General features: G+C 39.0%; 1 protein-coding gene across 10 annotated transcripts in view; it reads left to right on the top strand.

Annotated features, from left to right (window-relative positions):
• The window catches only part of ISCA1 (iron-sulfur cluster assembly 1), a 57,291-nt gene extending 32,520 nt beyond the window's left edge, over nucleotides 1–24,771 (top strand). For 8 of the 10 annotated variants that reach the window (XM_049116079.1, XM_049116073.1, XM_049116072.1 and 5 more), the window contains 3 exons: nucleotides 19,740–19,831; nucleotides 20,804–21,308; nucleotides 24,521–24,771. In XM_049116079.1, the coding sequence (XP_048972036.1) occupies nucleotides 19,766–19,831; nucleotides 20,804–21,308; nucleotides 24,521–24,735 (786 nt within the window). In that variant the 5' untranslated portion in view covers nucleotides 19,740–19,765 and the 3' untranslated portion in view covers nucleotides 24,736–24,771. The remainder of the gene's footprint in view (nucleotides 1–19,739; nucleotides 19,832–20,803; nucleotides 21,309–24,520) is intronic. The other 2 variants (XM_049116051.1, XM_049116049.1) reach the window with 1 other exon arrangement.
• The last annotated feature ends 2,260 nt before the right edge of the window (nucleotides 24,772–27,031 follow it).

Below are 27,031 nucleotides of genomic sequence, written 5' to 3' on the forward strand. Positions count from 1 at the left end.
TGGAATCTGATTTTAGAACTTTTCTTTGCATTTATTTACACATACATACATACAAGCCAGGAGCTTCATATTTTCAGGTCCATTTTAAAAACAATGAGATCCTTTGGAATCATCACTTTAGTCTTTTTATCAGAGATTTCCGTTGGTCCTTTTTTTGGTAATCCATTTATGCCTGCACCCTTCTACTTCGCCTTTTGTGGGGTTTGGTTTTGTTTTGAGAGAGAGGGAGAAGGGAGTGCGAACTCGGGGGAGAGGCAGAGGGAGAGCAGGGAGCCAGAGGTGGGGATGTGGGGCTGGATCCCAGGCTCCTTAGATCATGCCCTGAGCAGAAGGCAGATGCTTAGCCTGGCTGAGCCACCCAGGCGCCCCTTTGCCTTTGTTTTTACCATAGGATTCTCCTAGAGCTTTTCTGGGCCACATGCGACTAACAAAGAAGGAAATCAGAGGGTTTATGTAGCTCCAGGAATTTTTTCAATCCAGAGCAGAATCGGAATGAGGATACAAGGAATGCACCTGACCCCGCAGGCTGGAGCTCCCCAAGGGCGAGTGCAGAGCCTGCTCAGGACGCCCAGGCAAGCCAGCTGCACCCCCCCCCATGGGGCTTGCTGAGCAGGGCGCCACAGCCCCTAGACCCCCAGGCCACAGTGCACCCCCCGTTGCGAACCCCCGGGGGGGGGAGCACCAGAAGAACTTTTCTGTAGTCCCCATAAGAAACCTGGTGCCCATCTGCATTCCCTCCCAGCTCCCACTTGCAGCCCTAGGTAACCACTGGTCCTTTGCTTGTGAGTTAGAGCCCATCCCTTCCAGCTGTTAGCTGAGCTGTCAGGGAGCTACAAGGAGCTGCCTCCCCGAAGTTCCTGGCCTCACTGCTCTGCCAGACATATGAGCAGTCCCCCATGACGTGCATCTCCCACAGGTAACTCCCTCCAGCCATTTCTTTAGCTTTCCTAATACTGACATTCAAATGTTCTTTTAATTGCAAAAAGAAATGCTTATTGTAAAACGCATAGAAGCACAAAGAATCCTAAGAAAGAACACAAATCACCCCAAATCAATCCTATATATGGATAGAGTTACTGTTAAGATTTTTAAGTGAATGGGGACCTAGGTGGCTTAGTGGATGAGCATCTGCCTTTGGCTCAGGACGTGATCCCAGGGGTCCTGGGATCCAGTCCCACATTGGACTCCCTATAGGAGCCATGGAGAGCCTGGGTGGCTCAGTCTGTGAAGCCTCTGACTCTTGATTTCCACCTGGGGAGTCTGCTCAAGACTCTTTCTCTCTCTTCCTCTGCCCCTCCCACCCTCTGCTCTCTCTCCCTCCCTCTCTCTCTCATATGTACACACACACTCACTCTCACTCTTTCTCTCTAAAATAAATCTTTAAAAAAATTTTTTAAAGATTTTTAGGTGAAGGGATCCCTGGGTGGTGCAGCGGTTTGGTGCCTGCCTTTGGCCCAGGGCGCGATCCTGGAGACCCGGGATCGAATCCCACGTCGGGCTCCCGGTGCATGGAGCCTGCTTCTCCCTCTGCCTGTGTCTCTGCCTCTCTCTCTCTCTCTGTGACTATCATTAAAAAAAAAAAAAAAAAAAAGATTTTTAGGTGAACCTAAATGAATGACTTTTTGATGAAATGGGGTCATTTCCTTTATAGAATACTTTTGTATAATAACTTTCCTGTTATTAAATATTTCTGTTCAATGTAATGATTTTCCCAAATCTGTTAGGTTATGAGCTCAGCATTGGACACTCAGATTGTTTCCCATTTGTCTTCTAGTCTGTATAACACTCTATTGAATGTCTTTGGAGATTCATTTCTACACACCTCTCTGTCATCTGTTGCATCACTGCCTGTCATCCAACTGTGAATGCTTTCATTTTGTAATATTCATGAAAGAAAAATTTTCAAATGAGAACAGTAAAAGCTACACTCTAACCCAAATTCCTAGGGACTCCCACTGTTGGGATATATCCTTTGAGATTTTACAATGAGTATTTAAGCTCCTATGAGATATATTTATTAGATAAAAACAAGATCATATTGTACAAATGGTTCTACTATTTCACGCTTTCATTTATTTTTATTATTTTTTAAAAGATTTTATTCATTTATTCATAAGAGAGAGAGGCAGAGACACTGCAGAGGGAGAAGCAGGTTCCATACAAGGAGCCTGACGTGGGACTCAATCTCAGGGCTCCAGGATCATGCCCTGGGCCGAAGGCAGGTGCCAAACCACTGAGCCACCCAGGGATCTCCTCACGTTTTCATTTAATGAGGAAAAACATCTTTAGTAGTTTCAGGTATACGATATAGGGATGCAGCAATTCTATGTATTACTCAGTGCTCACCATGATAGGTGTACTCTTGATCCCCATCACCTATTTCATCCATTCCCCACCACCTCCCCTCTGGTAACTATCAGTTTGTTCTCTTTAAGAGTCTGTTTCTTGGTTTGTCTCTCTCTCTTTTTTCCCCCTTTGGTCTTTTATTTTGTTTCTTAAATTCCACATGTGAGTGAAATCATATGGTCTTTGTCTTTCTCTGACTCATTTCACTTTGCGTCATACTCTCTAGCTCCATCCATGTCGTTGCAAAAGACAGGATTTCATTCTTTTTTGTGGCTGAATAATATTCCATTGTATATGTACCACATCTTCTTTATCCATCCATCAATTGATGGACACTTGGTCTGCTTCCACCTCTTGGCTATTGTAAATAATTCCACTATCAACCTAGAGGTGCATGTATCCCTTTGAAATAGCGTTTTTGTGTTTTGGGGTCAATACCTAGTAGTGTAATTGATGGATCATAGGGCAGTTCTATTTTTAACTTCATGAAGAACCTCCATTCTGTTTTCCACCATGACCAGACCAGTTTACATTCCCACCAGCGGTGCAAGAGGATTCCTTTTTCTCCACATCCTTGTCACACATTGTTTCCTGTGTTGTTGATTTTGGCCATTCAGACAGGTATGAGGTGATAACTCATTGTAGTTTTGATTTGTATTTCCCTGATGATCAAATCAATGGTGATGAACATCTGGGATCCCTGGGTGGCTCAGCGGGATCCCTCTGCCTGTGTCTCTGCCTGTGTGTGTGTGTGTGTGTGTGTGTGTGTGTGTGTGTGTGTTTGTGATGAATAAATGAATGAAATCTTTTTAAAAATGATGATGAGCATCTTTTTAGGTGTCTGTTGGCTATCTGGACGTCTTCTTTAGAAGACTGTCTTTGCATGTCTTCTGCCCATTCTTAAATTAAATTATTTGTTCATTGGGTGTTGAGTTGCATACGTTTGTTATATATTCTGGATTCTAATGCCTTATTGGGTATGTCATTTGCAAATATCTTCTCCCATTCCATAGGTTGCCTTTTAGTTTTGTTGATGGTTTCCTTTGCTGTGAATAAGCTTTTGATTTGATGTAGTCCTGGGCTCGCTTTGGCAGCACATAAACGAAAATTGGAATGATTTGATGTAGTCCCACTAGTTTATTCTTGCTTTTGTTTCTCTTGCCTCAGGAGACATATCTAGATAAAAAAAAGTTGCTATGGCCAATGTCAGAGAATTTACTGCCTGTGCTTTTTCTCTAGGATATTTATGGTTTCAGTCCATATTTAGGTCTTTAATCTATTTTGAGTTTATTTTTGTGTCTGGTGTAAGAAAGTGGTCGTTTCCTTCCTCTTCACATGATTGTCCAGTTTTCCTTACACCATATATTGAAGAGACTGTCTCCATTGGATATTCTTTCCTGCTTTGTTGAAGATTAATTGACCATATAATTGTACATTTTTCTTGGGTTTTTTTATTCTGTTCTATTTATCTATGTGTCTATTTTTGTGCCAGTACCTTACTGTTTTGATGATCACAGCTTTGTAATACGACTTGAAGTCTGGAACTGTGATGCCTCCAGTTTTGCTTTCTTTTTTCAAGATTGCTTTGGGTATTTGGGGTCTTTTGTGGTTCCATGCAAATTTTATGATTGTTTGTTTGAGTCCTGTGAAGAATCCGGATGGTATTATGATAGGGATTGCATTAAATGTGTAGATTGCTTTGGGTAGTATAAACTTTTTTTTTTAAGGTTTATTTATGTGCATGTGAGAGAGAGCACAAGTAGGGAGAGGGGCAGAAGAAGAAGGAGAGGAGAGAGAATCTCAAGCACTGGAGAGAATCTCAAGCACTGGAGAGAATCAAGAGAGAATCTCATTGAGCACTGGAGCCCGATGTTGGGTGGGCTCAATCCCACCATTGTGAGATCATGACCTGAGCCAAAATCAACAGTCCAATGCTTAACCTACTGAGCCACCCTGGTGCTCCTGAGTAGTGTAGACATTTTAACAATATTTGTTCTTCCAATCCATGAGCATGGAATGTCTTTCTGTTTTTTGTGTGTGTCATTTTCAATTTCTTTCATCAGTGTTTTATAGTCTTCAGGGTACAGGTCTTTCACTTCTTTGGTTAGGTTTATTCCTAAGCATTTTTAAATTTTTGGTGTAATTGTAAATAGGATAGTTTTCTTAATTTCTCTTTCTGCTAGTTCATTATTGGTGTATAGAAATGGAACAAAAAAAAAGAAATGGAACAGATTTCTGTAGATTGATTTTGTATCCTACAACTTTACTGAATTTGTTAATTAGTTCTAGCAGTTTTTTGGTGGAGTCTTTGAGTTTTCTATATATAGTATCATATATTGCAAATAGTGAGTTTTACTTCTTCCTTACCAATTTGGATGCCTTTTATTTCTTTTTGTTATCTGATTACTGTAGCTAGGCCTTCCAGTACTATGTTGAATAAAAGTGGTGAGAGTGGACATCCTTGTCTTGTTCCTGAACTTAGGGGAAAGGCTCTCCATTTTTCCTCACTGAGGATGACATTAGCTGTGGGTTTTTCATATATGGCCTTTATTAATGTTGAGGTACGTTCCCTCTAAACTATTTTGTTAAGGATTTTTATCATGAATGGATGTTGTACTTTGTCAAATGCTTTTTCTGCATCTATTGAAATGATCATTTGGTTCTTATCCTCTTTCTTATTGATGTGATGTATCATGTTGATTGATTTATGAATATTGAAACATCTTTGCAATCAAAAATAAATCTCATTTGATCATGGTGAATGATTTTTTTTAATATGCTGTTGGATTCAGTTTTCTAGTATTTTGTTGAAGATTTTTGCATCTATATTCATCTAAGATATTGGCCTGTAGTTCTCTTTTTGGTGTTTTTTATCTGGTCTTGGTGCTTGGTGTCAGGATAATGCTGGTTTCTTTATTTTCTTTTTTCTTTTTTCTTTTTTCTTTTTTTTTCTGATAATGCTGGTTTCATAGAATGAATTAAGATTTTCTTCTTGGGGCACCTGGGTGGCTCAGTGGTTGAGTGTCTGCCTTTGGCTCAGGTTGTGATCCCGGGGTCCTGGGATAGAGTCCTGCATCGAGCTCCCCAGAGGGAGCTTGCTTCTCCCTCTGTGTATATCTCTGCTTCTCTCTGTGTCTCTCATAAATGAAAAAGTGAAATCTTAAAAAACAACCAGAAAATTTTAAAAAAGATTTCCTTCCTTTTCTATTTCTTTTGGAATAGTTTCAGAAGAGTAGGTATGAACTCTTCTTTAAATTTAGAATTCACCTGTGAAATCATCTGGTCCTTGACTTTTGTTTGTTGGGAGCTTTTTGATTACTCATTCAATTCCATTGCTGGTTATCTATCTGTTCAAGTTTCCTATTTCTTCCTATTTTGGTTTTTGTAGGTCGTATGTTTCTAGGAATTTATCTATTTCTTCTAGGTTGTCCAATTGTTCACATATAGTTTTTCATAATATTCCGTTATAATTGTTTTTCTGTGGTGTCTGTTGTTATTTCTCTGTCAATTGTGATTTTATTTATTTGGATCCTTTCCCTTTTTTGGTGGGGGTCGCCCTTTCTCCTTTTTTTCTTGATAAGTCTGGCCAGAGTTTTATCAGTTTTATTAATTTTTTTCAATGATCCATCTCCTGGTTTCATTGGTCTGTTCTATTGAGTTTTTTGTTTCTATTTCTGCTCTAACCTTTATTTCCTTCCTTCTGCTGGTTTTAGGTTTTGTTTGTTTTGTTCTAGCTTCTTTAAGTGTAAGGTAAGGTTGTTTACTTGAGATTTTTCTTGCTTAAGATAGGCCTCTATTTCTATGTACTTCCCTCTTCCCACTTTTGCTGTATCACAACGGTTTTAAGCCATCGTGTTTTCATTGTCATTTGTTTCCATGTACTTTTTATTTCTTGTTTTATTCCCTGGTTGACCTATTCATTGTTTAGTAGCATGTATTTGTCTATAGCATGTATTTGTGGTCTTCTCAAATTTTTTTCTTGTGGATGACTTTTAATTTTCATAGTGTTGTGGTCAGAAAAGATGCATAGTATGACTTCAATCTTTTTGAATTTGTTGAGGCTTGTTTGTGGCCTAACATTCTGGAGAATGTTCCATGTTCACTTGAAAAGAATGTGTATTCTGCTGTTTTAGGATGGAATATCCTGAATATATCTATTAAGTCCATCTGGTCCAGTGTGTCATTCAAAGCCATTTTTCTTTGTTGATTTTCTGTTTGGATGATCTACCCATTGATGTAAGGGGGAATGTTAAAGTCCCCTACTATCATTATATTATTATTAATTAGTTCCTTTACGTTTGTTTCTAATTGTTTTATGTATTTGGGTGCTCCCAAGTTGGATGCATAAATATTTACAATTGTTATATCTTTGTTTTGGAGTGTTCCCTCTATTATTATATAGTGTCTTTCTTTGTCTCTAGTTACAGTCTTTGTTCTAACCTCTAGTTTGTCTGGTATAAGAACTGCTACTCCAGCTTTTTTAAATAGATTTTATTTATTTATTCATGAGAGACACAGAGAGGCAGAGACACAGATAGAGGGAGAAGGCTTCCCTGTGGGAAGCCTGATGTGGGACTCGATCCCAGGAACCCAGGATCACAACCTGAGTCAAAGACAGATGCTCAACCATTGAGCCACCCAGGCATCCCTCCAGCTTTCTTTTGACATCCATCCCCTTACTTTCAAGTCTCTTGTAGGCCGCATATAGATGGGTCTTGTTTTTTTTATCCATTCTGTCACCCTCTTTTGATGAGCATTTATTCCATTTACATTCAAAGTAAGTATTAATAGATATATATTTATTGTCATTTTATTACTTGTTTTGTGGTTTCTGATGATTTTCTCTGATTTTCTTTCTCTCTTTCATGGTGGGCCTGTTTTCTTCAGTGATATATTTGGATTTCTTTCTCTTCATTCTTTGCGTATTTATTTATTTATTTATTTTTAAAGATTTTATTTATTTATTCATGAGAGACACAGAGAGGGAGGGAGAGAGAGAGGCAGAAACACAGGCAGAGAGAGAAGCAGGCTCCATGCAGGAATCCTGACACGGGACTCAATCCCGGGTTTCCAGGATCAGGCCCCAGGCTGAAGGCAGCGCTAAACCACTGAGCAACCCAGGTTGCCCCATTCTTTGCATATTTATTAGTGGTTTTTGAACTGTGGCTACCATTCAGTTAATGTATAACATCTTTTGCATATACTAGTCTATATTAAGTTTATGGTCGCTTAAGTTTTTTGTTTTTTTTTTTTTTTTTTACGATTTTAGTTATTTATTCATGAGAGACACAAAGAATCAGGCTCCCCACAAGGAGCCTTATGTGAGACTCAATCCCAGGACCCCAGGATCCAGCCCTGAGCCATGGGCAGATGCTTAACCACTGAACCACCCAGGCATCCCATGGTCTCTTAAGTTTGAACCCATTCTTTACTTTTCTTCTCCTGATGCTTTAGTTATATAGTATCATATTTTACATCCTTTTCCTTTATGACTTACTTGACTGATTTTTTTTACAGAATTATTTATTTTTACTGCTTTTATGTTTCCTCCCTTCATACTGTCATTTTTGGTCTTTCCATTCAAAAAGTCCCCTTTAGTCTTTCTTTCTTTCTTTCTTTCTTTCTTTCTTTCTTTCTTTCTTTCTTTCTTTCTTTTTCTTTCTTTCTTCTTTCTTTCTTTTTTTTTTTTGATTTTATTTATTTATTCATGAGAGACAGACAGAGAGAGGCAGAAACATAGGCAGAGGAGAGGAAGAAGCAGACTCCCTGCAGGGATCCTGATGCGGGACTCGATCCCAGGACCTTGGGATCATGACCTGAGCCAAAGGCAGATGCTCAACCACTGAGCCACCCAGATGCCCCCCTTTAGTATTTCTTGAGGGCTGGTTTAGTGGTCATGAACTACTTTAGTTTTTGTTTGTATGAGAAACTCTCTCTCCTTCTATCCTGAATTATAGCCTTGCTAGATAGAGTATTCTCGGCTGCAGGTTTTTCCCTTTCAGTACTTTGAATATATCACACCACTGCTTTGTGGCTTGGAAAGTTTTCCCTGAAAAATCCAGTGATGGCTTTATGAGGGTTCCTTTGTATGTAACTGTCTTCTTTTGTATTGCTGCTTTTAATATTTTTTGTATATCATTTTTTCTTTATTATTTTGCCATCTTAATTATAATATGTCTTGATGTGGGTCTGCTTTTGTTGATTTTCTTGGGGGTTCTCTGTGCCTCCTGGGTTTGGATGTCTGTTTCCTTTCCCAGATTAAGGAAGTTTTCAGATGTTATTTCTTCAAGTAAATTCTCTGCCCCCTTTTCTCTTTTCTTCTTCTACTGGGACTCCAGTAATATAAATGTTATTACATTTGATGGGGTCACTGAGTTTTCTTAGTCTATTTTTGTTTTGCATAATTCTATTTTCTCTCTTTTGTTCAGGTTGTTCAGTTTTCATTACTCTGTCTTCTAGATCATTAATTCATTCCTCCACTTCTTCCAGCCTGTTTCTCATTTTGTTTATTAAGCCCTTTATCTCTGCTATGTTATTCTCTATCTCTGTTAATGGTCTCACTGATGTTCTCCATTCTTTCCTCAAGTCCAGTGAGTGTCTTTATGGATAATTGTTTTAAATTCTCCATCAGGCATGTTACTTACATCTGTTTTGCTTAGATCTCTGGCCATGGCTTTCATCTATTCTTTCATTTAAGACAAATTTCTCTGTCTTCCCATTTTGTCTAAGTCTCTGTGCCTGTTAGGAATGTCAGCCACTTCTCATGTTCCTGAGGGTAACGGCCTTATGAAGACGAGGTCTTGTAGTGCCTGCTGTGTAGTATCTGTTGTTCCCCGGGGGCCAGGTGCTCAGGGAGTGTCTCCAGTGTGTCCTGCATGCACTGTGCTTTTGTATCCTGGCCACTTTATCCTTTATGCCAGTCATTGGCAGAAGCTCTCTTTGCCTGTTGTGGGCAGTGTTTGGTCCCTGGCCCAAATGTGGCATGTTTTAACTAAATGTGCTCTGGCCTGCTTGTGGAATGAGACTTGTTTCCACCATCACTGGAGCCAAGGCCTTGCAAATCACCTGGATGGTGGTACTGTCAAGGTTCAGTCTTCTGCCAGAGGGAGCCCACTGGGTTGGGACTACAGCAAGTATTAATGGAGTGGGGAGCATTCCCAATGTGGGATGGGCAGGGCTTGGTGTAAGCAAGTTAGGTAGTGAGTGTTGGTGCATTGTTGGTTCCTGAGGTGGCTCTGTGTTTATGCTGAGGGCTGGAGATGGGAAATGGTGCTGGCCAGTTCCTTTGTTCCCAGAGGGGTCTCCCTGTGAATGCTGTCTCTCTGGGATAGCTCTGAGATGAGCATGGAACCTCCCCGCTATGTGCCCCATGTGCTTTTCAAATTGCTGTTTCCATGTCGTGTGTTCATGGACTGTTTGCCCTACCTTCTCTCCCAAGAGCAGCCCCAATGTCCTTTGAGCTCTCCCAGAGCCAAGCACACTGACCTTTGAAACTCCAGTCTTTAAGCCCCGTTGGATATAAGAACTCCCGAAATTTAGGCCCTCTTGCTTTCCAAGACAATTGCTATGGAATTTTTTTAGCTCCCCTCTGAGGTCTCCTGTGTGCTGGTCTATCTCTTGAACTCATGAGCTCGGCTCCCCACCACGCAGCCACTGTCACTTGTCTCCCAAGCCTTGTCTTTGCACTTCCTACTTCCTTCCATGTGGCCCCTTCTCTACCTTCAGTGGTGGAGTTCTGTCAGTCTTCTGGTCCATTTCTGGGGTATTTAGGATGATTTGATAGTTATCTAGTTGTATTTGTGGGGATGAGGTGGACCTAGGGTCCTCCCACTCTGCTGCCATATTCCCCTCCAAGGAAAATAATTTTTAAATTACCTTTTTCTTTTTAATGGTTACATGGCATGGTAGTTTAAATGACTTTTAAAAAGTTAATGTCTTACTGATTTAATCCCCTACTTCAGCTTTTTAATATTATGGGCAATTGAAAATGATCATCCTTTGTACAATTTTCTGATTATTCTTTAGCACTATATCCCTAGAAATAGCACTATTAGTTCTAAGAGTCCTCATATTCTAGTGCACATTGCCAGGTTTTTCTCTAAAGTTTGGACTTTCACTTCCTCTAACATTGAATGAGAATGCCAGTTTTTCTCCATCCTCCCAATAAATGGACATTTTCAGTGTATTGATATTTCCCAACCTGATAATTTTTTAATCTCATTTTACATGTATTTGCATGTAATTTCCTGTGACTTGAGCATATCCTTATGTTTACTGGCTTTGTTCATCCTCAATTGTGAGAATTTCCTCTTCAAACCCTTTGAGTATTTTTCTATTATTTCTTTTTCTGATGAGCTGTTCATCTTTTTATTAATGATTTAAAAAAACCTCTTTATACATCAAATATATTTATCAGAATTCGGTTGGGGAGGACAGAACCCCAAATATAAATGATCATAAGCAAAGGGGAAATTTTTGGCAAACATAACTACAATGCAAGAGGTACATGATGGTGCCAGTTTCAGGAGTGATATGTACCAGGAAATCGAAATGCACCAGGACTTTCTCTGCATCTGTCTTCTCCCTGATTTTTTTCTGGATGTTATCTTGATTATAAGCTGTTCTATGAAGAACTTGGTTCATAATTTATACTTGGCCAACAGTTTCTGCAGGAAAAATTTCAAGAAATGCAACTGTAGAATCATAAAAGAACATTTTGAATGTTAACAGACATCGCCAGATTGCCAAGAAGGCCCTATTTCCAAATGTCCTAAAAACTTGCCTCTTTTCCCAGCAGCTCATCAACATGAAATAACTTTAATGTTTTTATCTTTGCCATCCTGGATTCTTAACTGTATTCTTAACTTACCTATGCCTCAGTTTCCCAGTTTGTTAAGATGGGCCTGATAATAGCATCTACTCATTTTTATGAAAATCAAGTTAGTTGATATATAAAAGAACTCAGAGCAGTGTCTGGCACATTATAAACACTATACATGTTTGCTGTTATTGTTTTCCTCAACAAAATCTGGCTCCATCTCCATCGTTCTTATTACTTTTTCAGTCATGATGAACTATTATGGCCTTTCATTTAGCAAAGTTAAAAAATTATACCTTTTAATATTTTTTCTGTTGCGTTCTTTAGTAAGACCAAATATATGTATGTTGGTTCTTTACTGTTTTTTGTAATTATCGTCTTATAGTTTTAATGCCTTTGTTCTTTTCTTCCCATTTTTAAAAAGATTTTATTTATTCATGAGACACACACACACACAGAGAGAGAGAGAGAGAGAGAGGCAAAGACATAGGCAGAAGAAGGAGCAGGCTACCTACGGGGAGCCTAATGTGGGACTTGATCCCACAACCCCGGGACCACAACCTGAGCCAAAGGCAGAAGCTCAACCACTGAGCCACACAGGTGCCCTCTTCCAATATTCTATTGTCTTATCTCTTTGACTTCTTTTTCACAGAACCCATGTTTTCCTTTGTTTCAAAGCATGGAGAATTTTTTAAAGCTTTTTTTTATTATTATTAAACTTGTTATTTTCATTCCAGTATAGTTAACGTAGAGTTTTCTATTAGTTTCAGGTATATGATATAGTGATTCAACAATTCTGTACATTACTCAGAGCACGGAAGATTTTGATTATAAAATTACCTTGTTTCCTTGAGTAATTCTTCTATAAGCCAAGCATTTAAAAAATTATTTCTTATGACAAATTGCAAATGAAAGTAGAGAAATGCAAAAAAGTGGAGATAGAATATAACTTTAAAATTGCAAAAAAAGTAGAAAAATATAATGAATTTCAATGAAACTGTTACACAGTGATTATCAACCATAGTTCCTCATATTTTGTCATAGCACATCCTTAACCTAGATTTTGCTTGTTTTATACTTTTTCTCCAATGTGTTTTTCTCCTACTTTGTGACATCTATTTATCATACTGGATCCTTTCCACTATCATTCATCCTTCAATGTTGACAGTTATATCTAAGCCCATTGGTTGCCCAAAAACAGTATGAATGGATTTTTCTTGGCTTTCTTCCACTTTCCCTAGAAACTGTTTTTTCTCCACCTTATGTAAAGTTTTGTTGATATCTTTTTTTTTTTTTTTTTTTTTAATTAAAGAGAGCACAAGCAGGTGGAGCAGCAAGCAGAGGGCAAGGGAGAGGCAGAAAGCTGGATGTGGGGCTCCATCCCAGGCCCCTGGGATTATGACCTGAGCTGAAGGCAGATGCTTAACTGACTGAGCCACCCAGGCACCTGTGTTGATATCTCTATAAAAAAAAAAAAAAGTTTATTTATTTAAGTAATCTCCTTGCCCAAAGTGGGTTTGAACACATGACCCAAGATCAAGAGTCACATACTGTTCTGCCTGAGACAGCCAGGGGCCCTGATCTTTACTAATGAAAGTGTGCAGAGACTATAAAGATAAACCTCAGTGGAGTTCTATTAAGTTAAACACATGGGATCCCTAGGTGGCGCAGCGGTTTGGCGCCTGCCTTCGGCCTAGGGCGCGATCCTGGAGACCCGGGATCGAATCCCACATCGGGCTCCCAGTGCATGGAGCCTGCTTCTCCCTCTGCCTGTGTCTCTGCCTCTCTCTCTCTCTGTGACTATCATAAATAAATAAAAATTAAAAAAAAAAAAAATATTAAGTTAAACACAGGTAGCATTCAGATCAAGTAAATAAAACTTTACCAGCTGTGGAATTCTCATGCTCCAGTGCTGACCCCTCCCAAGGTAAGAACTATCCCGGCTCCTAACCTTAAAGATTAAGTTTGCTCATATTTGAGTGTTACATACATTGTAACATAAAGTATAGAATCCTTTTCTGAAGATTGTTCTATTGTATGAAAAAGCACAACATACCCTTTATATTGTGGATGGGCATTGAGTTTGCTTGGAGCTCTCATCCTCTTAGAACCCTCAACTTGTTTTCAGTCTGTTGCTGTTATACAGTGTTGCAGTGAATAATCTCAGTTAGGTTTCACTGTTACCTATGCAAACATGTTTTCAAATGTAAGAAAATATAATATTTAGAAGTGGGAGTTCTAGGTTCAGAGAGTATATGCATTTGCAGTTTTGCATAGCGGCCACCTTGCCCTACTGCTGAAAGATTCTTGACCTCTGAAGTCCCTTTCATCTCTTGGCTGCCTAAAGTCCATCGACTGGTAGTTCTCGCAAGAAGCACTCGGGAACAATATTTCCTGAGTTCTGGCAAGATCAAAATTTTTTCTTGAGCTTTTATTCTTTCAAACATAGCTTGGATAAATAGAAAAATCCCGGGCTCAAACTTTGTTTTTCTTTTTTGTCTTTTTGTCTGACTGTTGCCATAGATAAAACTGAGAATTCTTTTTTTCCTGAAATTCAATTACTTTATGAGAATATGTTTTAGTGCTAGCCATTGTAATATTTTAATATGTACATTCAAATATTTAATTCCAGGAAAATCTTCTTGAATTTTAATTTTAGATATTTTTCTATTCCATGATTTGGGGTTTTTTCCTTTGCAGTCACCAGTTAAATATGTTGTATCTCCTTAGTCTTTCATATTTATCATTTTCCTTCCAAACCATCTTTAATAGTTTTATTGATAAACAATTCATATACCATTACATTCTTCCAAAGTGCAGAGTTCAATAATTTTAAGTATATTCAGAGAGTGTGGAACCATCACACAATCAACTTTTGGAACATTTTTATCACTCCTAAAAGAAAGCTCATATTGATTGACAGTCACTCCCCATTCCTGCATGCCCCCCAGCCTTAGGCTACTTTCTGCTAATCTAGTACCTGTCTCTATGGATTTGCTTATTTTATACATTTCATGTAAATGCAATCATACAATATGTGGCCTTTTGTGAATTACTTCTTTCACTTAATTTTTCAAAGTTTGTCATCTGGTTGAATGTATCAGAACTTTGTTCCTTTTTATCAATGAATAGTGTTCTATGGTATGGAAGTACCCCATTTTGTTTATCCTTTCATTAGGTGATGGGCATTTGGGTTTATACTTTTTGGCCATTATGAATAATAATGCTGTGAATATTCACAGTAAGCTTTTGTGTGGATTGTGTTTTTACTTCTCTTGGATATATACCTAGGAGTGAAACTACTGGGTCATATGGCTGCTTTATTTAACATTTGGAGGAATTGTCAAACTGTTTTTCAAAATGACGACACCATATTTTATTCCCACCAACAATGTATGATGGTTCCAATTTCTCTAAATCCTTGCCAACACTTATTATTATCTGTGTTTATTATAACCATCCTAGTGAGAGTGAAAGATGTCTTGTTATGGTTTAAATTTGCATTTTCCTGATGGTTCGTGGTGTATCTTTTCATGTGCTTATCAGTCATGTGTATGTCTTCTTTGCAGATCTCTATTCAAATCCCTGGCCCATTTATTTTTATTTTTTTTTAATTTTTATTTATTTATGATAGTCACACAGAGAGAGAGAGAGAGAGGCAGAGACATAGGCAGAGGGAGAAGCAGGCTCCATGCACCGGGAGCCCGACGTGGGATTCGATCCCGGGTCTCCAGGATCGCGCCCTGGGCCAAAGGCAGGCGCTAAACCGCTGCGCCACCCAGGGATCCCCCTTGGCCCATTTTTAAATCAAGTTGTCTTTGTATTGTTGAATTGTAAATGTTCTTTGCACACTCTGAACACAAGTCACTTGTCAGATATATGATTTGCAAACATTTTCTCCCACTCTGTGAGTTGTCTTTTCACTTTCTTCAGGGTGTCTTTAGAAGCACAGAAATTTTAATTGATGAAGTTCTGATTTATCTATTTTATTATTCCTTTGCTTGTGCTTTTTGGTGTTTTGTCCAAGAAGCCATTGCCTAACCCAAGGTCATGAAAACTTACTCCCATGTTTTTATAGGAGTTTTATAGTTTTACCACTTAGATTCAGATCTATGATCCATTTTATGTTAATTTTATTGTATGGATTGGGGTAGGAGTCCCACTTCATTCTTCTGCCTGTAGATATCCGGTTGTCCCGGCACTGTTGAAAAGACTATTCTTTCCTCCACTGACTGGTCTTTGCCACTTTGTAAAAACATTGATCGATCATACTGCAGCCTTCTGAAAGAATTTTTAATTTTTTCTATCTTGATTTCTTATTCTACATTTTGCTTTTGTTTGCCACAATAGGTACTAAACATTATACTTCTTTGAATGTAATCTTTAATTCTATTATCTATAAATTTTTATTTAAATTTATATAGAAGAGAAGGAATGTTAGACCAACATCCTGGCTGATTAAATGGGAAACCAAAGTAAGCACAGGTTGCATGGAAACATAGAAGATGGTTTTAGGAAAAAGAAAAAAAAAATGAATTGGCCAGCTGGCTGAAATGGAGAGAACATTGTGGCATTGCAGTGGCACAGAAATATGATTTTTAAATGATGGGAAGATATTCAAAGCAAATTGTGGTTAGTTTGGTAAATCTAATCAGGAAATTTACATTTAATCCTAGCAGTAGCAAGGAATCAAGTTTGGAAAAAAGGGCTAATGAATGGCAGGATAAAGAGGCAATTTAGGATAGATTACAAAAGTAACAACAACAACAACATAAGGACAAGGAAATCAGAAGAACTACAGTACTTCAAATTTGAAGTCAATCAAGTTTCTTTCATTGCAATGAATTTGGATAGAATCGGTAAGATATTTTTTAAGAATCGGTTTTAAAATGAAGGAGTAGTTAAGAGTTGAGATGGAGGAGTGACTGGAAGGATCAGTAGGTTAAGTGTTAGACTCTTGAGTTACAGGGTCTTGAGATCATGCCCCACATGGGGCTTAGCACTAGACATGGAGCCTACTTAAACAAACAAATAAATAAATGAGTTGAGATGGATAAAAATGAGGCCTGTAAAAACTACATTAGAATTAATGATTAGGAAGTCAATATTGCCTCCAAGGCTTCAATTTGGGGGGAGGGGGTGCCTGGCCAACTCAGTAGGAAGAGCATGGGACTCTTGATCTCAGGGTTATGAGTTTGAGCCCCATGTTGGGTGTAGAGATTACAAAAAAAAAAAAAAGTTTTTTTTTTAATTCAATTTTGGTTCACCAAGCAGAGAGGAAGCTAAATGTCATTATACTGGAGATTCGGTCATGAGAATGTAAAAATAGCAAGTGCAGAAGGAAAAGAGATAAAGTTTAAGAGTTAGTGGTATGATAGGAGAAAAGAGAAGTTGTGTTTTTCTCCCAAATGAAAAGATTTTACATGTTTTATAAGAAAGGAAGAAGCTGGGCAGCCTGGGTGGCTCAGCAGTTTAGCATTGCCTTCAGCCCAGGGCCTGATCCTGGAGACCTGGGATCAAGTCCCACGTCAGGCTCCCTGTAGGGAGCCTGTTTATCCCTCTGCTTTTCCCTCTGCCTGTGTCTCTGCTTCTCTCTCTCTCTCTCTCTCTCTCTCAAATAAATAAATAAAATCTTTTTTAAAAATTTTAAAAATAAAAAAAAAAAAAGAAAGGAAGAAGCCGTTGGGGAACATGAGATTGAAGGTAAGGGGATGGTGGAGAAGCAAAGAGGAGAAAATTGTTTCCCCAGTGTCAGGGGAAATTTTCAACAAGAGTTAAGAGGAGGCTAGAATATACCATCCTGGGTAGGAGAGAGAGAGTGCTACCATTAGATGAGCAGGGCTCCTCTTCCTTCTGGGTCAGAGGGTAGGGTGAAGAATTGCATATGACTACAACTGGAGAAGAGGATGCCACCCAAGGGAGTCCCTGTTAGATGCCCTGGCTCTTCTCAGGAATACTAGAATTTATTGTGGGAATTTCTAGGAATAACAAAAGATGAATAGAAGTGCTAAAGAGCAGGAGCCTGGGCGGCTCAGTCAGCTAAGTGTCTGCCTTCACCTCAGGTCAGATTCCAGGGTTCTGGGATCAAGTCCCACATCGGGCTCCCTGCTCAGTGTAGAATCTGCCTTTCCCTCTACTCTTCCCCACTGCTCGTGATCTCCCTGCTCAAATAAATAAATTAAAATCTTTAAAAAAAAGTACTGAAGAGCTCCTACAGGGGCTCCTTCAAGTTGCTATGAATCTATAACAGGCCCATTGGCTATATTTTCATGACTTCTCCAGGAACTTTCTCCATGAAAAGTTGGATTAAGGGGCTAATCTAAGTTTAGTCACTGGCTTGGCTGCAGCCAAGGGTCTTAAGAGAGAAATATGTTAGTGAAGTCAGCATTAGAGGGGATAAAATCATCTTTGGCTAGTGATCTATCATAGAGTTCTGAATCCTGATGCTTCAACAAGACAAAGGTGTCCTCCATAGTAATTCTGCAAAGAGAATCACCAGGAATCTGACCTTCCTTATGTCTGACTCCCCATTGTCAATCTCATTGTAATGAAATGAGTACAAATTCCTCAGCTATTGCTTTGAATATATGTTTATAGGGTTGCAGGATTGGCCACTGAAGTTGGAAATCATTTATCTGCATCAGTAATTCTGATTGAAGTTCAGCATATGTTTGTAGTGGAGGTTAAGTCAAGCCCTCTTTAGGGGGAAGAGAAGGGAGAAAAGTATGTTGTCCACTGGTCATGGGAAAAGGCAGCCCTCTCATGGTGAACGGCACCACTGAAAGGCAGAGGTAATGGCTGTCCAGGAGACAGTGAGAGGTTTGAGATGAAGCAAATTAGAGAAATATTTTCCTTTGAAGGAACTAAAAGGAAAGTACAGTTAAAAAAAAAAAAGAAAAAAAGCAAAGCACAATCAAATCTTATCTTAACTGGTCAACAATAGACATGTATGTGAAGCCACTGTGCAAATGTAGGAAAGGGAGTCATCATGCTGCATTATATTGCTTTTTTTGGGTCATATATATGACATAGTGTACTCACAAGTGACTGTAATATATTTGAATATATATATATATATATATATATATATATATATATATCCAAGTAATAGGTAGATATCCCAGAATGAATATATATTCAAATATAGTTTATTCCTTCTTCCCAAGCAAATTAGAAAAATCCAGAATGAATATAAATATATTCATATATAAAGAGGAAGAACCTAATTGTTTTACTTCATCCCCAACACCAAAAGAATACTTTTGGTTCATCTCTGATACTCATCTCAGTTACTGCAGCTACCAATCTGGACACAGTGGTACCCAGGAAGACATTTTCCCTCATACATTCCCTTATCTCCAACAGAAGTTTTACTGAAATAAATTAAACCGAGTGTGAAGTATTGTGGGGTTTATCTGCTATTTATTGCTGTGTAACAGTACACTCAAACCTTAATGTCTTGAAACAACTATAATTCATTGTTTGGCATAATTTTGGAGTTGGCTGGCACAGATGGGTGACAGTTGTTCTCCATTCGGGATCATCTGGAGACACTCATGCAGCTGTTGCCATCTGGAGGCTCCAATGGGGCTGGACAATTCAAGATGGCCTCACGTGTCTAGCAGTTGGTGCTGGCTGGCTCTCAGCTCCACATGGGGTTCCCAGGAGGGTAGCTGGACCTCTTTGCATGGTGGCTTGGGATCCCAAGAGTGAGAAGTGAAGCTTACGATCTAGTCTGTGGCACTCACACAATGTCACTTACACCTCATGCTGTCAGTTAAAGACATAAAGCCAGCCCAGGGTCAGATGTTGGAGCAGATGGGGGCACCTGGGTGGCTCAGTTGGTTGAGCAACTGACTCCTGATTTTTGCTCAGGTCATGATCTCAGGGTTGTGGGATCAAGCCCACCTCAGGCTCTGTGCTCAGTGGTGGGTCTGCTTGAAATTCTCTGTCTCCCTCTCCCTCTGCTCCTTCCTCCACTCAATCTCTCTGTAAATAAATAAATAAAATCTTGAAAAAAAGGTTGGAGCAACTGAACTCCCACTTACTGATGAGACCAATTATAAAGATTCTATGGCCATTTCTAACTCTTCACAAAGGGATTAAACACTGTTCCATCTGTAAAATGCATACTAGCATAGCTTCCCCAAAGCAAATTATTTCAAAAATGTTAATTGTTGTTATTATTTTATTAGCCTTTTCCTCCTGAATATAAAGCACTTTTCCTGGGTAGGGAATAAGTGAGTTTTTCTTTAGATGGAACTGAAAGTTGATCAAAATATGTAAAACAAAAATATTAAACAACTCTTACAGGATTCTTTGAATCTGTGTTAAATGCCTGAGCATATATGTCATGTAAGAATTTGAGGTGTTTCAGAGAAAATATTTGATTAGCATGTGAGTAATTTGATAGACCTAGGATAAAAAGAACACTTAAAATGACATAAAATTTTAAGTGTCCCACTCACAAAGTTCTGGGGACATAAAAAGTATTACCCCCACCCCCACCACCCTGGCTTGTACTTTGCTAGATTGTTGATCTTTCACTTCATCTTCTCTTATATTGCCTTTTCAGGAATTAGAGAATAAAATCTCAGCATAATGTTCCTCAACAGGGACACCAATCCAAATGAAGAGGACGAGGTGGCGGAGTCTCCCAGATGGTCGGTACGTGCTTACAATTCTGTAATACTCTACATGGGAAACTTTACGTTCAAAAATTGTGAAGATTTCAATTACTGAATACCTGGTGACATACCTGGGGATATGTTACACTCTTTTGTCATAGTGAAATGTAGCACTTCCACGAGCAAGTAAGGGCGAGAGCTGTTTTCACGACAATGGCAGTCAATTGAAGAGGCCCTTCACTCACCTTAGCCCAATTCGTATTTCTTGCTCTTGCACCAAATTGCTAGTATTGAAGGGGAACTCTGCATTGAGCTAATGACTCAAATTTGGGCTCTCACTTTGGACTTTCTGACCTTCCAATCGAATGGCCTAAGAAGCTTCTTGGGAAGTTAGTAGGCCAGATGCTCTAGAAAATGAGATTTTATTCTTTCAATACAGGAGTTTAGATAAGGAGCGTACTCTGAGGAAGTATTTCTTGTCTTCTCTGCCAACAACTATTCCCAAACCCTCCACAAATATAATTATTTGTTTTGGTAAAATATCTTAGTGAATAAGGGCTATTATACTTTCCTTTGCACTTCATTCCTGAACATTCTGGACCCTTTGGACACCGGCATGAAACTTTGATATCTACATCATCTGGCTCTCTTTCTTCCTTAACAGAAAAGTAGCCTTACTCAAAACAAGGGTTGCAATCCTCCACAGCTCTTTCTCTCTCCATGGCAGCTCATCATACTTTATATTGGAAAGGTCTTACAGACTTTAGAATCCAAGTCTAATGGGTCCATTTCATGGCTTAAGTGATGCGTCTAAATAATATCCCTTTCTGGGAATGGCTGTGAGATTTGACATTGCCACTACTAACTCTGGTTAGTTAGAGATATCTTCCAAAAATAGGTGCCTCCCTGTTTCATGATTATTTGTTATCCTTTTTGTTCTAGTGTTGTGGGTCTACCAGATAATTACATTTGCATCCAATCTCATGTCTTCTCTTCCTTTATTCCCCCACAGCTGCCAGAATTTTATGCTTTGGTTGAACATTTTCGTAAGAAGAGCAATAAATTGAAACTCCTTAAAACTCACAGGATGTCACTTAGTGAAGCACAGGAAATGCTTAGTCAAAACCTCAGTGCCATGTCATTCTCCAGTGGAACTAATGTGAGGGAAGAAGTGTTCCAGCCGATTTTCATGTGCAAGGTGGTTAGAAAAGAAAAGGAGGAACCAGACTCGATGACTGAAGTCCTGTATCGCAGCTTGTTGACCAGCTCACTGTCTCCAGTGGAGAGACTCTCCAGATCCCAGCAGAGGCTCTTCCAGTGTGGGATTCCTCCTCCTACCCACACTTTTCCTTATGAGATTCTCATTGATCACTCCAAATCTTTGTCACCGGTCCCCATCCCCATAGAGGAGAAGACTCAGAGTGCCAACATATTACACGTGCTGGGCATTTCCAGGATCAGGCCACAAAATTTTATCTTTGGAGACAAAATTGCTAAGTACTTCTTAGTTAATCCAGGTAATCTGAACAGATGAGGCTCTGTAGGAGGAAATTAGTGGAAATCTTCCTGCAAAGTTTACTTGGGTTACAAGAGCCAAAACAGGCAAATAATGTCCCATGGGAATCCTGCCAACCCAGGGCTCATGGCTGATGTGCTTGCTGCCTATAGTGTCCATATGAGGTAGAGAGCAGAGACCTGAACATTCTAGGGGCAAATCTCAGGTCCAGTCTCAAAAAGAAGTTTTATAGATGTGGTACTTAAAGTCACCTTTATAAAATTAGCTAGTTAAACTTGGACTCTAAATCACTCCTAACTATTATGAACTTAGCCAAATATTTACCAAATAATGGCTTATTTTTCTTAAGTATCCTGGCTTTAATACAATGGAGAGGGTTTTATAAAGATATTTTTTCATGATCCTTTACTCTTTCTTTATTGCTACATCTCTATAAACAAGAAGAAGAAACTCCTCCCTTCATTTCTGATTCTTTAATAGGAAGATGTTCCTTAAAACCAAAGACCTAAATCAGAGAAAGTTAAAAATATATAAAATATATGGTAGTGAGTTTCAGTGAGAAGGGAGTGTCTCATAAGATCTTCATTTTCCCTAACTTGAGGGAGGTGATAATTTCTCATTCTACATCGCTGTAAAAAAATAGATGAAGTCAATCATATAAAATATTTGAACCTTCCTGAAGTAGATTCTCAACTCAAGATAAAACCATTTGCACAGAAAATATTTTGACAGCACCATTTTTGTACTAAAAGTAGTGGGAGAGAGAAGAGGAACAAATTCAAAGGAATAGATTGATTACTGTGCTCATATTTGATCCAAGATGCTGGAACAGTCTTTGCTGTAGTTACAGCACTGATGTCTTGACAGAGTCTAATGCAGGCTTCAGATCCCTTTGATAGAGTCATACTTGCTGTGTTCTGGAGCCCAGGCAGAAGTAGAAATCAGAGCAATTGTAGGAATGGCCTAGATAATCCACAGAAGTGCATAAATTAAAATCTGGGACCAGAGAGGAAAAAAACATAGAAAGTATCAGGAATCAGTAAGTACTGCCAAAGAGCTATTGAAAGAATACTGAAGGCTTTGGATGTTTGGTAGGATGTTCATGGTTTTGCCACCCACAGGAGCCAACGGGTCCTTTCTTCCCAATACGTAGCTTGTCTCCTGGCTACCTAACTTCTAGATGTCTCCCATGTAGGCCTTCCAGACTCCATGTTGGAGTTTCTTCTCTGCCGTCATGACCTCATTTTCTCAGGTCCTATAGGCAGAATCTCAGATACACACCTTGTCTATCAAGGAATATGCATCAAGCCGGGTAGGCATCCATATGAAGAATATTCAGTAACTTCTTAGGTTTAATTGGTATTGTAACAATTCATTTTTTACTTTCCTATTTTGTTCAGTATTACTATCATTTTATCAGCCAGCCAACCCCCAAAGTATTCTCGGCCCAGAAGAATTTTAGGACTCTTGGTATACCAAAATATATTATTGAACATATCCTTACTAGCACTGGGGAAGGAAAAAAGTAGGCACTACCATTTTGTTCTTCTGTCATATAGCTCCTCTTGCTCAGGCTAAATCCTTTGGGACCATGTAGATTACGAATGTGTTTGACCAAAACTGACAGAGAAACCAAATAAAGATTATTTTTCTTATATACTTAGAAGTCTGGAGGCAGGCAGACAAGTATTGGAGTAATGCTTTTTGATATTGTTAAGGACCCAGGCTCCACCATCCTTTTGTGTATGGCTTTTGTCTTCATGGCCAAAAGATGTCTCCTTCACCTCCAGGTATTATGGCCACATTCCAGGCAGGAAAGGGGGCTAAGATGAAGGGCCACACTGGCTACTTCTGTCCTCTTTTATTAGGGAAACAAAAATTCCTCAGAACACTCCTCCTCCAGTATCTCATTTGTCTCCTCCCTACATCTCACTGGTCGGAATTGTGTCCAGCAGCCATCCTGACTGTTGGGTGGTGAATAGAGATGTTAGTTCTTCACCCTTTACAGTAGAGGAAAGCAGAAGAGGATTGCAGTGGGTATGCAATGAGCCAGCTTATAGTGTCTACCACAGATCACAACATAAATAATCAAAATCATCAACTCTGTGGTCATATCAAGTACTCCTTTCCTTCCTTCTGTAACCAGTTCTTCCAGTGCCAAGCCTGCCAAGATCTTGTTGAACTCTTTGACATTTGGTAACTTGCCTTAGGGAGACACCATTGAACACCAGTGTTCAACACCAGTAGCATGATCCAGTATCTGTTCCACTAGGGAAGGTATGAACTCAAGGAACAGTCCCTGGCCCCAGTCTCCTACTTTAGGCATGTAGAAAATATATACAGAAACTCAGGCCTTTCTAGTACAAGGACAGAGGCCTGATTGGCAGAGGGGCCATATCTAGACCATCAGTGATCTGCTCAAACATCACCGTACAAGGAGAATGGTAAGAGAGAATTAGATCAGCCTTCCTGTTTGTTTGCTGTATCCACTATTCTCCTTATACTCCTCACATTCATCTCTTTGGCCTTTGGTTTTACACTTTTTTTGTTCTATTTTGTTGTTGTTGTTCTTTTGGGGGGGGGGGGTTACAATTTATTTAGTCATTAAAGGAACTGAAAGGAAGGGAAAGGGAAATGACTGCTGAGTAAGAGAATATGCAGTGTATCTTGGCCTAACTTTCCATGGTTCATTAGCTTCCTGAAGGGATTATAATTACTAGCGATGCCACAAATTGGTAGCTACTGAAAGAGAAGCTAGCCCCTGCCCTTTTATACCCAGGGCTGACACTAGCAATCTTGGAAAAAATGACAATAGCAACCAATGTAGTTCTGACTAATCTTTGTCCTTGTTTTAAGCCTTCATTAGGATCCTTTTCTCCTCCCTCTTGATCTCAGTACTCTGTAGATCTCTCCATTTGTCCATTATTATTACCCAAACACCAAATGGGAGCCCCTCCACCTGCTATGGCCTCGCAGTGTCCACTCCAGCCCAGTTAGCCAGGCCTACCCAGTTTCCCATTTGGAGGAGAGCTTTAGGCCAGATGAACACCACAGGTGCCCCCTAAAAATGTAAAGCTCCAGAAACAGCTTTCTACCAGAGGGAGAAGAAGATGCGAGTTCATCAAAGGTTCATTCTGTCCATGAAGCATCTCTGAATAACTGAAGGCTAAATAACACCATCATGTAATTCTTTGAAAATATGATTCTTTGCAGAAAAACAATTCATGGATCTAAGGGACCTTGAATGGCGATATTACAAGGGGATAGTGAAATGGAAGCACAGTGCTTTGGATTCATTCATAGACATAAAGCACGATGATGAGAAGAGATTTGTGGAGAGCCGGGAGATGCCTGGTGTCATTTGCCCCCCTATCCTTCATGGGTCTTTAGTCATTTACCCTCAAGTTGATTATCAAAAAAAAATGTAGCTTCTTCTTAAATAAAATATGTAGTTTATTACAATATTTTGGATGTAGATTTTGTTTTTGAGAGCATTGAACTTACACCTGAAAAGTAAAGAAGCAGATGGAATGTAGAAGTTGAGTCTATACAATATTCATGTAGGGTCCAAAATTAAACCATTAATATGGAGAACAAGATACAGATTGATCTTCTTACATAAGACCAGGTTTGGATCAGTAATATCCATCTGGACAAGGGCTGAGACAAATCTAGATCATGTGAAAAGTAAGTGTACCTATGAAGGAGAACTACTGAGAAAGAATAGCTCTTTAAAACATTTTAAGCACATGAAGAAGTGTATTATCATTTAAAAAGTTGGTAAATTCAACAAATCAAATAACCCCTGAGGATGTAGAGAGCAATCTGAGAACTTAAAAAATAATATGTTAACTGCTTAAAAACACGAGGAAGGAAGTAGCATTTACAAAACAAGAACAGGAAGATTTGGAAAAAAAAAATTGGAAATCTTGAAATTGAAAAATATGATTATTTAAAGTAAAAGAATAATCCTAATAGCCCTCAATAAATTATCTCAGTGGTATACTGGATGTATCTTAAGAGAGAGGATTAATGACTTGAAAGATAGCACAGAGAGAAATTTCTCAATCATGGCACAGTAAGAGGAAAGGAGGAAATTCTGAAAGAAGTTAAGGGTCTCGGAGGGTAGAATGAGGAGTTCAGAAGTATATCCAGTGGAAGTTGCAGAAGAAAATAGAATGAACAGAAAAGAGGTGATGTTTGAAAATGAAAAGACTGATACTTTTCCAGAAATGAAATGAATGAAAACTTGAATGGAGAAACCTCACTGAATGATTAGCAAGAAAAAAAAGAAACAAAAACACTCTACCTAGAAACACCGAGCGTAACCACACAACAGTAAGCAAGAGAGGAAAATACAGCCTACGAAAGAGAGCAGAATGGTTTGGACACACAAACGTGACAGATCGACAGCAGAGCTTGCATTAACAATAGACGTCAGACAGCGATTGTGTTTCAAAATGCCGAAGGAAAACACCTAGAGACCTGAAATTCACCCACCCAACCAGACATCTTGAAAGAGCAGGGTTAAAATAAATACGTTTGAAAAAAATGCAAACGCTGAAATTCTTTACTGCCCATAATCCCTTGCTGAAAAAAGCACTAGCAAAGTATGTTCTCTTTTTTTTTTTTTTTGTAACTTTTTTTTTTTTTTAGGATTGTATTTATTTATTCACGAGAGACAGAAAGAGAGAGAGAGAGAGAAAGGAGCAGGCTCCATGCAGGGAGCCTGACGTGGGACTCTATCCCAGGACTCCAGGATCAGGCCCTGGATGGAAGGCGGCAGCTAAACTGGGCTGCCTGCAGAGTATGTACTCTCACATACTCTGAGAGGGAGTGCAAGAAATCATGATCAAATATCAATGCAGATAAATGATTAATAAGAGATGTTTGTGATTGTGTAGCTACTAAAATATATTTCTGGATTCCAGTTCTTGATATTTTATTTAGAAAGTTTGCTTCCAAATGGGGTGCCTGGCTGGCTCAGAGGAGCATGGGACCCTGGATCTCGAGTTTGCAAGCTTGAGCCCCATGTTGGGTGGAGGGATTACTTAAAAAGAAAACCTTCTTTAAAAATTTTAATAAGAAAATCTGCCTCCATTTAAGTTGTTATTCTGTAATTTCCTTTTCTGGCACTATTTTTTTTTAAATCAGATTTTGCCTCCAGCACAGTGGATATCTTCAGCAGGAGATACTATCTAGAGATGGGCCTGAGGGGCAGCTTCTGGGGTGCTCATAATCTATTTTTTCATCTGTACAAATGGTTGAGCATGCAGACATTCCCCCAGCTAGTCACTCACAATTATAAACTTTTCTTCATTCATGTCATAGATTTTTTTTTTTAAGTTTTAAAAGTTGTGTGACCTTCATAAAATGAATTGGGGGGATTTTCATCTTATGTGTGAAGCCATAGCTATTTGTATATTGGAAATATTTATTTCTTTAAATCTAGCTAGAACTCGGCAGCCCTGGTGGCGCAACGGTTTGGTGCCGCCTGCAGCTCGGGGTGTGATCCTGGAGACCTGGGATCGAGTCCCACGTCAGGCTCCCTGTGTGGAGCCTGCTTCTCCCTCTGCCTCTCTCTCTCTCTCTCTCTGTCTATGAATAAATAAATAAGATCTTAAAAAAAAAAAAAGAAATCTTTAAAAAATAAATAAATAAATCTAGCTAGAACTCAACTATAAAATCATCTAGTCCTGACCTCTTTCTTCCCATTTTTACTAT

The sequence above is a fragment of the Canis lupus genome, chromosome 1 (assembly GCF_003254725.2).
Source record: "Canis lupus dingo isolate Sandy chromosome 1, ASM325472v2, whole genome shotgun sequence".
NCBI lineage: Eukaryota > Metazoa > Chordata > Mammalia > Carnivora > Canidae > Canis > Canis lupus.